The 15,330-nt window shown below is 47.9% G+C and overlaps 1 protein-coding gene across 1 annotated transcript in view; it reads left to right on the plus strand.

Annotated features, from left to right (window-relative positions):
* The window catches only part of LOC144489809 (transient receptor potential cation channel subfamily M member 1-like), a gene marked incomplete at its 3' end in the record, with an annotated part of 28,801 nt that extends 19,182 nt beyond the window's left edge, over nucleotides 1-9,619 (plus strand). The window contains exons 8-13 of the mRNA XM_078207653.1: nucleotides 12-307; nucleotides 1,430-1,658; nucleotides 2,175-2,303; nucleotides 3,186-3,317; nucleotides 8,455-8,583; nucleotides 9,368-9,619. Coding sequence (XP_078063779.1) covers nucleotides 12-307; nucleotides 1,430-1,658; nucleotides 2,175-2,303; nucleotides 3,186-3,317; nucleotides 8,455-8,583; nucleotides 9,368-9,619 — 1,167 coding nt within the window. The remainder of the gene's footprint in view (nucleotides 1-11; nucleotides 308-1,429; nucleotides 1,659-2,174; nucleotides 2,304-3,185; nucleotides 3,318-8,454; nucleotides 8,584-9,367) is intronic.
* Between the last annotated feature and the right edge of the window lie 5,711 nt (nucleotides 9,620-15,330).

Genomic DNA, 15,330 nt, shown 5'->3' on the forward strand with positions numbered 1-15,330 from the left:
GCCTTTTCCAGGATGATGAACCACCCTCTAAATCCAAGAGGAAGAAAAAGAAGAAGAAGAAGGAAGAAGAGATTGACATTGATGAGGATGATCCAGCCATCGGCCGTTTCATTTACCCCTTCCACGAGCTGTTGGTGTGGGCAGTGCTGATGAAGCGACAGAGAATGGCATTGTTCTTCTGGCAGCATGGAGAAGAGGCTCTGGCCAAGGCTCTGGTTGCCTGCAAGCTTTACAAAGCCATGTCAAATGAATGCTCTGGCAGTGAGCTTGTGGATGACATCTCACAGGACCTGGACAACAACTCAAAGTCAGTCACCCTTCTGTTTGTTATTGCTCCTATTTTCTCTCTGATTTTTAAAATATTGCTCCTTCTCATCAATTTGATTACCTGTTCAGACTCTCATTCCAAACATTATCTTGCAATTGTGTCAGTGTCTATATATGCCGTGTTTGTGAAACCTACCTCTCCACTCACCTGATGAAAGGGCAGCGCTCCGAAAGCTCGTGATTCCAAATAAACCTGTTAGACTTTAACCTGGTGTTGTGAGACTTCTTACTGTGCCCACCCCAATCCAACACCGACATCTCCACACCTTTTCTCCTCCAGCAGGGAGCTGCTTTGTGCAACACCCGAATGCGATGATAACATTCTGGGTCAATTCCACACATGGTGATATTGGTCTCAGGCCAGTCACGCACGGGTGGTCTTACCCAGGTAATCATAAAAATCATGAGAACTAGGAGTAGGCAATTCAACCCCTCGAGCCTGCTTCACCATGAACACGGCTGCTCTTATCTCACGTGGGTTAAGGCTAGTCCCACGTGTGCTGGGTGTCAGACTCGAGCTGGTCCCCACACATTCAGCTTCCATGACAAGTTCACAAACCCGCAGCACATATTCCAGGGAATGGATGTATGAGGCAGATTTTTTACACAGAGGGTGGTGGGTGCCTGGAACTCATTGCCGGAGGGAGGTAGTGGAAGCGTCTTGACAAATGCATGAATAGGATGGGAATAGAGGGATACGGTCCCCGGAAGAGTAGGGGGTTTTAGTTCAGTCGGGTAGCATGGTTGGTGCAGGCTTGGAGGGCCGAAGGGCCTGTTCCTGCGCTGTAATTTTCTTAGTTCTTTGGATGGATCTGATATAGGATTCAGGCCCCAAGCTCCTCTCATCTCCCGAGTTACTGCGCAGTTTCACTTTGTCGCAAGATTAAACATTCCTTGTATCGGACCCAGGAATCTGGATACAGGACCAATAGGCTGGAGTTTTCTTAGAATCAGTAACAATGGGTCTGTGTTTATCAGACAGAAAATTTAAAGCTCGAATTGGACGAGAACCTGTGAGCAGCTCAGTTGTGTCTCTGCGTTAACCTCTCTCCCCTTTCCATCTCTCCCATTTGTCTCTCTCTCTCTCTCTCTCTGTTTGAAGGGATTTTGGCCAGTTGGCTGTCGATTTGCTGGATCAATCGTACAAACATGACGAGCAGGTGGCTATGAAACTCCTGACGTATGAGCTGAAGAACTGGAGCGACTCAACCTGCCTGAAGCTGGCAGTGACAGCGAAACACCGCGACTTCATCGCACACACCTGCAGCCAGATGCTGCTGACAGACATGTGGATGGGGCGGCTGCACATGTGCAAAAACCCCGGGCTGAAGGTGCCGTGTTCCAGATACATCACAGACTATAAATGCAAACCAGTTCATTGTGCTATGTTGTAACACAATGAAACACCTTTAACAATCTTCTATGAAAGCGCTATATAAAAATGCAAATAGCTGCTGCTGTTTTATGGGATCTTGCTCTATACAAATTGGTTATGGTGTTTCCTCCATTATAACCAATAACTACTCTTCACAAATACATAACTGGCTGTAAGGTGCATAACTGAGACACCTTGGCAATGTGGAAAGTGTTATATAGAAAGAACTTGCATTTATATAGTGCCTTACAAACATGAACACGTTTGTTAGTGAATTGCTAACATATAATTAATCTGCAATTTTATATATTATCACAGTTCAGGTGTTTCCATGGTCTCTCTCGTGTTTTAATTCAGATCCAACAATTCCCATCTTAGACCTAACCCTATATAACCTGTAGCAGGTTAGCCCCGTGATTCCACTTTGACCCAGAATCTGCTTCACTAACACCTTGCTTTGCTCTCCTGTCAGATTATGCTGGGAATCGTATTCCCGCCAGCCATTCTCTTCATGGATTTCAAAGGCAGTGACGATCTGTCGTATGAAGCATCTGGAGACAATGAGCAAGGAAAGGAAAAAGAGGAGGACAATGTAAGTGGGGTAGACAGGTGGGGGCAGGGAGACAGTGGGGTGGGGGTGGGGATGGGCAAAGAGTGGGGTGGGGAGACAGAGGGGTGGGGGTGGGGATGGGCAGAGAGTGGGGTGGGGAGACAGTGGGGTGGGGATGGGCAGAGAGTGGGGTGGGGAGACAGTGGGGTGGGGATGGGCAGAGAGTGAGGTGGGGAGACAGTGGGGTGGGGGTGGGGATGGGCAGAGAGTGGGGTGGGGATGGGCAGAGAGTGGGGTGGGGAGACAGTGGGGTGGGGGTGGGGGTGGGGATGGGCAGAGAGTGGGGTGGGGAGACAGAGGGGTGGGGGTGGGGATGGGCAGAGAGTGGGGTGGGGAGACAGTGGGGTGGGGATGGGCAGAGAGTGGGGTGGGGAGACAGTGGGGTGGGGATGGGGTGGGCAGTCAGTGGGGTGGGGGTGGGGGAGAGGGGGCTTGGGATGAGGCGACAGTCCATGAAATTTAGCATTAAAGAACTAAAACACAAAATCCAGAATCCCAACTGTGAATAATCTGCTCTGTGTGGGACTGAGCTATACTGACCAGGCGGGACCTATACTGAGCGGGGGCGCATTACCCAGTACTGAGTGGGGGTACGTTACCCAGTACTGACCGGGGGGTGCGTTACCCAGTACTGACCGGGGGGTGCGTTACCCAGTACTGAGTGGGGGTACGTTACCCAGTACTGAGTGGGGGTACGTTACCCAGTACTGAGTGGGGGTACGTTACCCAGTACTGAGCGGGGGTGCGTTACCCAGTACTGACCGGGGGCACGTTACCCAGTACTGAGCGGGGGTGCGTTACCCAGTACTGACCATATTACACTAACCAGGGCTATAAGACGGTTCTGTGTAAAACACTGCTCCTTTATTTCAGGATGCAAATGCTGAGGCAGTTTCCAGAAAAGGGGATGAAGAAGACGGGATGGAAAATCACAGAAGTATTCCAATTGGAAGAAAGATTTATGAGTTTTATAATGCACCGATTGTTAAATTCTGGTTTCACACTGTAAGTTCCACAGTAAACATGGATGATTATACTCTGGCAATGAAAGGCTGGTAATTACACCCAGGAGAACAGCGTACTCACTGGCTGGAATTTTATGGCTCCTCCCAGCAGTGGGATTTTCCGGTCCTGCATTTGAACAGCTTGTCGCATTAACCAGTCCAGCACTGCCCTATAAAATTGCAGCATGAATATTGTAGAGTATGATGGAATTGAAGGATCAGGGGGATATGTTTCAATAGGGAATTAGATAACATAGAACATAGAACATAGAAAGCCACAGCACAAACAGGCCCTTCGGCCCACAAGTTGCGCCGATCACATCCCCACCTCTAGGCCTATCTATAGCCCTCAATCCCATTAAATCCCATGTACTCATCCAGAAGTCTCTTAAAAGACCCCAACGAGTTTGCCTCCACCACCACCGACGTCAGCCGATTCCACTCACCCACCACCCTCTGAGTGAAAAACATACCCCTGACATCTCCTCTGTACCTACCCCCCAGCACCTTAAACCTGTGTCCTCTCGTAGCAACCATTTCAGCCCTTGGAAATAGCCTCTGAGAGTCTACCCTATCCAGACCTCTCAACATCTTGTAAACCTCTATCAGGTCACCTCTCATCCTTCGTCTCTCCAGGGAGAAGAGACCAAGCTCCCTCAACCTATCCTCATAAGGCATGCCCCCCAATCCAGGCAACATCCTTGTAAATCTCCTCTGCACCCTTTCAATGGCTTCAACATCTTTCCTGTAATGAGGTGACCAGAACTGCGCGCAGTACTCCAAGTGGGGTCTAACCAGGGTCCTATAAAGCTGCAGCATTATCTCCCGACTCCTAAACTCAATCCCTCGATTAATGAAGGCCAGTACGCCGTACGCCTTCTTGACCGCATCCTCCACCTGCGAGGCCGATTTAAGAGTCCTATGGACCCGGACCCCAAGGTCCTTCTGATCCTCTACACTGCTAAGAATGGTACCCTTCATATTATACTGCTGCTTCATCCCATTGGATCTGCCAAAATGGATCACCACACACTTATCCGGGTTGAAGTCCATCTGCCACTTCTCCGCCCAGTCTTGCATTCTATCTATGTCTCGCTGCAACTTCTGACATCCCTCCAAACTATCCACAACACCACCTACCTTGGTGTCGTCAGCAAACTTACCAACCCATCCCTCCACTTCCTCATCCAGGTCATTTATGAAAATGACAAACAGCAAGGGTCCCAGAACAGATCCCTGGGGCACTCCACTGGTCACTGACCTCCATGCAGAGAAAGACCCCTCCACAGCCACTCTCTGCCTTCTGCAGGCAAGCCAGTTCTGGATCCACAAGGCAACAGCCCCTTGGATCCCATGCCCTCTCACTTTCTCAAGAAGTCTTGCATGGGGGACCTTATCGAACGCCTTGCTGAAGTCCATATAGACCACATCCACCGCTCTTCCTTCGTCAATGTGTTTGGTCACATTTTCAAAGAACTCAACCAGGCTCGTAAGGCACGACCTGCCCTTGACAAAGCCGTGCTGACTACTTTTGATCATACTAAACTTCTCTAGATGATCATAAATCCTGTCTCTCAGGATCCTCTCCATCAACTTACCAACCACTGAGGTTAGACTCACCGGTCGGTAATTTCCCGGGCTGTCCCTGTTCCCTTTCTTGAATATAGGGACCACATCTGCAATCCTCCAATCCTCCGGAACCTCTCCCGTCTCCATCGACGATGCAAAGATCATCGCCAAAGGCTCCGCAATCTCCTCCCTCGCCTCCCACAGTAACCTGGGGTACATCCCATCCGGTCCCGGCGACTTACCAACCTTGATGCCATTCAATAGTTCCAACACATCCTCTTTCTTTATGTCCACATGCTCGATCCTTTCTGTCCACTGCAAACCAGCAGTACAACCACCCAGATCCCTTTCCACCGTGAATACCGAGGTAAAGTATTCATTAAGCAGCTCCGCCATTTCTAACGGTTCCGCACAAACTTTTCCCCCTTCACCTTTTAAGGGTCCTATGCCTTCACATCTCATCCTTTTACTCTTGACATATTTGTAGAAAGCCTTGGGATTCTCCTTAATCTTACCCGCCAAGGCCTTCTCATGACCCCTTCTCGCTCTCCTAATTTCCTTCTTAAGCTCCTTCCTACATCCCGTATACTCCTCTAAATCCTTAACACCTCCTAGCTCTCTGAACCTTCTGTACGCCTCTCTTTTCTTATTCACCAGGTTCATCACAACCTTCGTGCACCACGGTTCCCGTACCCTACCAACACCCCCCTGTCTCATCGGAACGTTGTCATGCAGAGCTCCAGACAAACATTCCTTGAAAATCCTCCACTTTCCTTCGGTACTTTTCCCCAAGAATGCCTCCTTCCAATTTACCCGTCTAATTTCCTCCCTGATGACACTGTATTTCCCTTTACTCCAGAGAAACACTTTCCTAGCCTGCCTGATCCTATCTCTTTCCAATGCTATCGTGAAGGAGATAGAATTATGATCGCTATCCCCAAGATGCTCACCCACCGAGAGATCCTCCACCTGTCCAGGTTCATTAGCCAGCACCAGATCAAGTACAGCCTCTCCTCTAGTAGGCTTATCCACATACTGTGTCAGGAAACTCTCCTGGACACACCTAACAAACTCCTCTCCATCCAAACCCCTAGCCCTAGGGATATTCCAATCTATGTTTGGGAAATTAAAATCTCCCATCATGACAACTCTGTTATTCCTACATCTCTCCAGGATCTGTTTCCCCATCTGCTCCTCAACATCTCTGTTACTATTGGGCGGCCTATAGAAAACACCCAGCAACGTTACCGACCCCTTACTGTTCCTAACCTCCACCCACAGAGACTCCGTAGTCAATCCCTCCACGGCGTCCACCTTCTCTACAGCCGTGACACTATCCCTGATCAACAGTGCCACTCCCCCCCCTCTCTTGCCTCCCTCCCTGTCCTTCCTGAAACATCTAAAACCCGGCACCTGAAGCACCCAGTCCTGTCCCTGAGACATCCAAGTCTCCGTAATGGCCACCACATCACAATTCGAAGCAGCAATCCACGCTCTAAGCTCATCCACTTTATTCACTACACTCCTGGCATTAAAATAGACACATCTCAGACCTTCAGCCTGAGCACTTCCCTTCTCCATCACTCGTCTAACCTCCCTCTTACCCTGTTTACATTCCTTATCTATTTGCGAGCTAACCTCCTCGCTCTCAGTCCCCTCATTTCGATTCCCTCCCCCCAACCTTTCTAGTTTAAAGTCTCTCCAGTAGCCTTAGCCAACCTTCCCGCCAGGATATTGGTCCCCCTGGGATTCAAGTGCCACCCGTCTTTTTTAAACAGGTCACACCTGCCCCTAAAGAGGTCCCAATGATCCAAGTACCCAAATCCTTGTCCCTTGCTCCAGTCCCTCAGCCACGCATTCATTCTCCACCGATTCCTGTTCTCACTCTCCCGCGGCACAGGCAGCAATCCCGAGATTACTACCTTTGCATTCCTCTTTCTCAGCTGTCTACCTAACTCCCTATATTCTCTTTTCATGACCCCTTCCCTCTTCCTACCTATGTCAGCAGTACCTATATGCATCACGACCTTCGGCTCCTCTCCCTCCCCCTTCAGGATTTCTGGGACTCGACCAGAGACATCCCGGACCCCTGCACCAGGGAGACAAACCACCATCCGAGAGTCCCGTCTGTGTCCGCAAAAACGCCTATCTGACCCCCTCACCGTAGAGTCCCCAATTAGCACTACCCTCCTTTCCTTACCCTTTTGCACTACTGGGCCAGGCTCAGCTCCAGAGACACTGCCACCGCTGCTTCCCCCAGGTGGGCTGTCCACCCCAGTAGTACTCAGACAGGAGTACTTATTATTAAGGGGCACATCCACCGGGGTGCTCACCATCAACTGAGCTTTCTCCTTCCTCACTGTTACCCAGTTACCCTCCTCCCGTGGTCCCGGTGTGACCACCTGCTGATAGCTCCTGTCAATGACCTCCTCACTATCCCTAACCCGGCGAAGGTCCTCGAGCTGCAATTCCAGTTCCCTAACATGGTCCCTTAGGAACCGCAGCTCAACACACCCAGCACAGATATGGTCGTCCGGGAGGCTAGGAGCCTCCAGGACCTCCCACATCCTACATTGGGAACAACATACTGGCCTCACACTCATAATTGCCCCTTTAAACACACAGGAAAAAAAAAAAGTGAATGAAAATTTTAAACTTACCTTTCCTCCTCCTGTTTTCTCCAAAGCCCTGCTCTCACTGGGTCTTTTTTTTTAGGTTAGAGGAGGAGGGAGGGTGGGATACTCTACAAGTGTAGAGTATCGGGATTCCTCTCTGTTCCAATTTATTGGGGAAAAAAAAAATCTCTCTCTCCCAGACCTCCCTGCGCGACCACTTCCGGGTTTAGATATTTTTAAAGAAAAAACCCGCGAAAAAGTAAGTTAAAAATAACAGCGCTTACCCGCAGCACTCCTCTCGCGAATCTCTCCCTCTCTGCTGCACTTCCAAGACGCAATGAGCGACTAGAAAAGGAAAATGTCTGAGGATAGATGAGGAAATGGGACTAATTGTTAACTCTTGCCAGGTGGGCGCAGTGGGCCAAGTGGAGCCCTGTGCTGTAAGATGTTGTGATATTAAGGACCTGATGAGAGGGCTTGAAGATATAGGGGAAGTAAAAATGTTAATCTAGCAAAAAAGAAACCGGCTTGTTTGCCGCTAATGACATTTCTCTTAATCATTTTATATATTGAACAATGATCCTTAGAAATTCTGCCTTACACACTCTGTACACATACAGCTGGTTACACATAATCGCAGTAAGGTTAACCTGGTGTTGTGAGACGACTTATTGTGCTTACCCCAGTCCAATGCCGGCATCTCCACATCATGGCAACACATAATCGACCAGTGCAAAAAGAGTCCATTCTATCCACTGTGCATGCGTTGGCTTTTTGACGGAGTCATCAATTAGTCCCACTCCTCTGACCTTGCATTGTAGCCTTGTAAATACACTTCATCTCCTTATTGATCCTGACATACCCTGTGAAATTATAGATCTCTCTTATGTCTTCATAAATATTTGAGAGAGTGTGCTAATCTTACAGAAGGTGCTTGTGTCCATTCTTTCACAGATGGCATATCTTGCATACTTGCTGCTCTACAACTATGTAATCCTGGTAAAGATGGAGGGTTTGCCCTCGATGGCAGAATGGGTTCTCATCTCGTACATTTTAATGTTGGCTGTTGAGAAAATCCGAGAGGTGAGCAAGTCACAAAAGTTTTATCACTTTCAAACCAAAATGGAAATCTTTGTTCCTCTCTGTGTGAGAAGCCTTAACATGAGTGAAAGCAAAGCGAGGGGGTAGACCACCATGGAAAAAGGTCACCGACTGTGGGGAAAGGTCACTGGCCACGCGGGAAGGTCGCTGATGTGGGGGAAGGTCAGCGACTGTGGGGGAAGGTCGCTGGCGCATAAGTTAATTGGCCTTTTGGGGAGGGAGGTTACCAAATTTTAGGAGAAGGCCACTGGCTGCAGGGGTAGGTACAATGTCCTAATGTTAGGGGTTGTGGGTTTTAAACAGAAGGAAACGATATGATTTGTACACGTTGATTCAGAGCAACACACAACAGGTTTATTGAAGGAGCTGTTGCCTGTACAGAGGACAAACTGAAACTAAAAGCAGGAGCCTCTGAAACACCCCAATAACATCACCATCAAATCATGCGACCTGCTCTTAAAGCAATCATGCAACTATTTAAATATATGATAGTAGGTGACTGATTATGGGGAAGGTCTCTGACTGTCGTAGGTTTCATTCACTCTGCTCTCTGTGAAACCTTTGGCCTGGATATTAATAGTCTTTTATATGAACAAGCCTATCCCACCTGACTGTGTACTTTTTGGGATCCACGTTCTCCTCGTTTACATCGACTTGTCAAAGCAAACGCTCCATAAAATACTCGAGGAGGACAATTTGGAGACGGAAGATTTGTTCCTATTGAATTATAACAAATTCAATCTTGTTCATTTGATTTTAAATGTAGATCCTAATGTCGGAACCAAGTAAACTGAGGCAGAAGGTGAAGGTGTGGATGCAGGAGTACTGGAATGTCACTGACATGGTGGCAATTGCTATCTTCAGCTTTGGTGTCTTACTGCGGCTGCAGAATCAGCCTTACATGAGCTATGGTCGTGTCATCTACTGTGTGGACATTATCATCTGGTATATCCGTGTCCTCGACATCTTTGGTGTTAACAAATACCTGGGACCCTATGTGATGATGATTGGGAAGATGGTGAGTGAGGCCACGCACCTAAATCATAAGCCCTTGGGATTTATGTTTTGATCTGGAGCTAGCTCTCACTTCTCACCTGCCCTACGTTCCAGTGAACACTCCAATAGAATCAGAATTAAAGGGATTGAACTTTAACAATAGGGATAGGGAGGAAGGGGCAGAGTATTTCCATCCAAACCTGGAACTGACCTTTTCCAGGCCATTTTAATACCCTCAAGAAATGACTTGGACGTCTCTGCTTGGCTACACGCTGATAGAATGTTGTGCTTGGATTTCCCCTACACAAACTCCAGCACAGCCACGATTGACTCTCGTGCAGTTCCTCAAATCAAGCTCCACATCCTCATTTTCAAATCCTGTTCTGGTTTCATTCAGCGTAGCCTTCATAATCCTTATAGAATCATGAAATCATAGAATCCCTCCAGTGCAGAAGGAGGCCATTCAGCCCATCGAGCCTGCACCGACCACAATCCCACCCAGGTTCTATCCCCGTAATCCCACGTATCTCCCTGCTAATCCCCCAGACACTAAGGGGCAATTTAGCATGGCCATGTCACCTAACCCGCACATCTTTGGACTGTGGGAGGAAACTAGAGCACCGGGAGGAAACCCACGCAGACACTGGGAGAATGTGCAGACTCTAGTCACATAAGCAGCCTGGGAATGGAGGGATACAAACGATTGGTCTAGTTGGACCAAGGAGCGGCACAGGCTTGGAGGGCCGAAGGGCCTGTTTCCTGTGCTGTACTGTTCTTTGTTCTGCACAGACAGTGACCCAAGCTGAGAATGGAGGCTGTGAGGCAGTAGTGCTAACCACTGTGCCACCGTACCGCCCTTCTTCTGCAATTGAATGTCCTAATTCATGCCCTTAAAACCCTGTAGATCCAGAGTACTCCTGGTGTTTTAGCCTCAGTTGTTGGTCTTCTCCATGTCTGTGTTTTTGGACTCTCTATAGACCAAAAGTTGCCTTAAATTTCTGGACTGTGTCTTTGTCTTCCAGCCTTCACTTCCTTCCTGTCCCTACTCATTCTTTTCCTCGTCCCTTGTGAATTCTCTGGAAATATTTCTCTGTGGGACTGTGACTGAGTGTAGAGAAGCAGATAGTGTCAGGGGTTTAAATCTCTAATGCAGGATTTGTAGATCATGGGGTTGTGGAGAAATGGTGGCACAGTGGTAACGTCACTGGGTTAGTAATCCAGTTAGAGGTCCAGCTAGTGTTCTGGGGCATGGGTTCAAATCCCACAATGGCAGCTGATGGAATTTAAATTCAACTAATAAATCTGGAATATGAAGTAATAAGAAACAAAGAACAAAGAAAATTACAGCACAGGAACAAGCCCTTCGGCCCTCCAAGCCTGCACCGACCATGCTGCCCGACTTAACTAAAACCCCCTACCCTTCTGGGGACCATATTCCTCTATTCCCATCCTATTCATATACTTGACAAGACGCCCCTTAAAAGTCACTACTGTATCCGCTTCCACTACCTCCCCCGGCAACTACTCTCTGTGTAAAAAATCTGCCTCGTACATCTCCTTTAAACCTTGCCCCTCGCACCTTAAACCTATGCCCCCTAGTAATTGACTCTTCCACCCTGGGAAAAAGCTTCTGACTATCCACTCTGTCCATGCCTCTCATAACCTTGTAGATTTCTATCAGGTCTCCCCTCAACCTCCGTCGTTCCAGTGAGAACAAACCAAGTTTCTCCAACCTCTCCTCAAAGCTAATGCTCTCCATACCAGGCAACATCCTGGTTAATCTTTTCTGTACCCTCTCCAAAGCCTCCACATCCTTCTGGTAGTGTGGCGACTAGAATTGAACACTATATTCCAAGTGCAGCCTAACTAAGGTTCTATAAAGCGTCAACATGACTTGCCAATTTTTAAACTCAATACCCCGGCCAATGAAGGCAAGCATGCCGTATGCCTTCTTGACTACCTTCTCCACCTGCATTGCCACTTTCAGTGACCTGTGTACCTGTACACCCAGCTCCCTTTGCCTCTCAATACTCTTAAGGGTTCTGCCATTTACTATATATTTCCAATCTGTATTAGACCTTCCAAAATGCATTACCTCACATTTGTCCGGATCAAACTCCATCTGCCATCTCTCCACCCAAGTCTCCAACCGATCTATATCCTGCTGTATCCTCTGACGGTCCTCATCGCTATCCACAAATCCACCAACCTTTGTGTCGTCCGCAAACTTACTAATCAATCCAGTTACATTTTCCTCCAAATCTGTCTTCTTTGACCGAGCCAGTTTTGTATCCACCTTGCCAGCTCCATGGTAACCATAACCTTAATGGTAACCATAAAGCTATCAATTGTTGTAAAAGCCCATCTGGTTCACTAATGCCTTTTAGGGAAGGAAATCTGCTGTTTTTATCTGGTCTGGCCTCCATGTGATACTTCTGAGCTACAACAGTGTGGTTCACCCTTAATTGGCCTCGCAAGACACTTAGTTCCAGGGCAATTAGGGATGGACAACAAATGCTGGCATTGTTGGTGACACCCACATCCACCTGGAAAGAATTCCCAGTGCTTGGGAACAAGCTGCTGCCCACCACCAATTGGTTATATTTGGTGATCAGCAAAGGGAGGCCCTGGCCAGCAGATTTAGGATATGTATAAAGAGGACAGTGCTGGAAATGGAAAGTACTGAAATAATCTCGAGGAGATTGTGTGACAATGGGAGGGATGAAAATGCTGGTCAGGCGGTGTCCATTTTGCAGTGATTTTGGCTCCAATTTCCTGACTTAGTTCCTGTACCTTCTGTGAGTTTCTAACAGTCTGGTATTCTCAGGGTGGAATAGACAATGAACACATCAAACACGAATAAAACCCAAGAGACACAATGACTGTCTCTGAACATAAAGAGCAGAGAAAATTACAGCACAGGAACAGCCCCTTCAGCCCTCCAACCCTGCATCAACCATGCTGCCTGACTGAACTAAAACCCCTTACCCTTCCGTGGACCGTATCCCTCTATTCCCATCCTATTCATGTATTTGTCAAGATGCCCCTGAAAAGTCATTATCGTATCTGCTTCCACTACCTCCCCCAGCAGCGAGTTCCAGGCACCCACTACCCTCAAGAACAAAGAACAGTACAGCACAGGAAACAGGCCCTTCGGCCCTCCAAGCCTGTGCCGCTCCTTGGTCCAACTAGACCAATCGTTTGTATCCCTCCATTTCCAGGCTGCTCACGTGACTATCCAGGTAAGTCTTAAACGATGTCAGCGTGCCTGCCTCCACCACCCTACTTGGCAGCGCATTCCAGGCCCCCACCACCCTCTGTGTAAAAAACGTCCCTCTGATATCTGAGTTATACTTCACCCCTCTCACCTTGAGCCCGTGACCCCTCGTGATCGTCACCTCCGACCTGGGAAAAAGCTTCCCACTGTTCACCCTATCTATCCCCTTCATAATCTTGTATACCTCTATTAGATCTCCCCTCATTCTCCGTCTTTCCAGGGAGAACAACCCCAGTTTACCCAATCTCTCCTCATAGCTAAGACCCTCCACACCAGGCAACATCCTGGTAAACCTTCTCTGCACTCTCTCTAACGCCTCCACGTCCTTCTGGTAGTGCGGCGACCAGAACTGGACGCAGTACTCCAAATGTGGCCTAACCAGCGTTCTATACAGCTGCATCATCAGACTCCAGCTTTTATACTCTATACCCCGTCCTATAAAGGCAAGCATACCATATGCCTTCTTCACCACCTTCTCCACCTGCGTTGCCACCTTCAAGGATTTGTGGACTTGCACACCTAGGTCCCTCTGTGTTTCTATACTCCTGATGACTCTGCCATTTATTGTATAACTCCTCCCTACATTATTTCTTCCAAAATGCATCACTTCGCATTTATCCAGATTAAACTCCATCTGCCACCTCTCCGCCCAATTTTCCAGCCTATCTATATCCTGCTGTATTGCCCGACAATGCTCTTCGCTATCCGCAAGTCCAGCCATCTTCGTGTCATCCGCAAACTTGCTGATTACACCAGTTACACCTTCTTCCAAATCATTTATATATATCACAAATAGCAGAGGCCCCAGTACAGAGCCCTGCGGAACACCACTGGTCACAGACCTCCAGCCGGAAAAAGATCCTTCGACCACTACCCTCTGTCTCCTATGGCCAAGCCAGTTCTCCACCCATCTAGCCACTTCTCCTTGTATCCCATGAGCCTTAACCTTCTTAACCAACCTGCCATGTGGGACTTTGTCAAATGCCTTACTGAAATCCATATAGACAACATCCACGGCCCTTCCTTCATCAACCCTCTGTGTAAAAATACTTGCCTCGTACATCTCCTTTGAACCTTGCCCCTCGCACCTGAAACCTGTGCCCCCTAGTAATTGACTCTTCCACCCTGGGAAAAAGCTTCTGACTTCTGACCATCTATTGAAAATTTCAAACCATCAGGCAAAATAATTCTCTGCATAATATCCAGACATTTCTTGAAGGAATTTTATGGATATGATTTTAATTCCATGAATTCTAAAAGAATTGCTGCTCCATCTGGTCCTACTTAAAAGGAACCTGCTTTATGTTTCATATAAAAAACTTCTTTGAAGTGTTTTTGAATTATTGTTCTTGGCCCTCTATGTATAGAAATGAGTTCTGATAAAATATTTAATTGTAGAAGTTTTTATGCCATTGACAGATTGTTATTGCTCATATTTGTGACAGAGTTTCTATAAACAGGTTGAGGCTCCAATGGGACAAAACCTGTGTGACACGAGGAGGTTAGCATACCATAGGATAAACAATTACCCTTTAACTGTATATGACGCAGCAGAGCTTGCACAGAAAGTCCATCACATTCTCCAATCTCCTCTGTAACATACTAAATGTCATGCCATCAAAGCACTACCTTCAGGCTGAAAGCATGAGTCACTTACAACCAAGGTAATTGCACAAACAGTGAGCCAACAAGAATTTGACAATATAATGCATAAAACACCGAGAATTGATCCATCGGGTTTTTGACTTGGAACATGTTTAATATTCAGCCCCACCACGTGCAAGACTTCCAGATGAAACAATCGCTTGCAGACTTCCCAATGGTGAATAACATGATTTTTATTTTGTCCCTAACAGTGTCCAACTTTGCAGGTTTATTGTCGTGAACTGAAGGATTGAAGTTTCCACGACTTTCATTTAATTCATCAACTTTGATTTGGATAATCAGTTTGCTTAATCTGAATAACCACACACACACATGTTTCAAAAACAGATTGCCCAGAATAAATTCTGTACTGAGAAGAGGAAGCGACCCGATAACAAAAACTACTGAAGCTCACTGAGCCTGTGGATGCATCTGGGCAGTTTTGTGCTGTAGTTTCTGCCACACACATTCCTCCTCGCCCCCACCCTCCCCCCTCAGCTCCATCCCCCTCCCCCCCCCTCCAGCTCCATTCCTCCCTCCCCACCCCAGCTCCATCCTCCCTCCCCACCCCAGCTCCATCCTCCCTCCCCACCCCAGCTCCATTCTCCCTCCTCCCTCCCCACCCCAATTCCATCCTCCCTGCCCCCCCCAGCTCCATCCTCCCTCCCCCCTCCCCCACTCCAGCTCCATCCTCCCTCCCCCTCCCCAGCTCCCTCCCCGTCCCCCACCCCATCCTTCCTCCCCCCAGTTCCATCTTCGAGAGAAACAGATTTCTTTAAATGTAGAGACAATTGAAGTAGATTATGAAATTA

Source organism: Mustelus asterias, unplaced genomic scaffold, assembly GCF_964213995.1.
Source record: "Mustelus asterias unplaced genomic scaffold, sMusAst1.hap1.1 HAP1_SCAFFOLD_2562, whole genome shotgun sequence".
NCBI classification, from domain to species: Eukaryota; Metazoa; Chordata; class Chondrichthyes; order Carcharhiniformes; family Triakidae; genus Mustelus; species Mustelus asterias.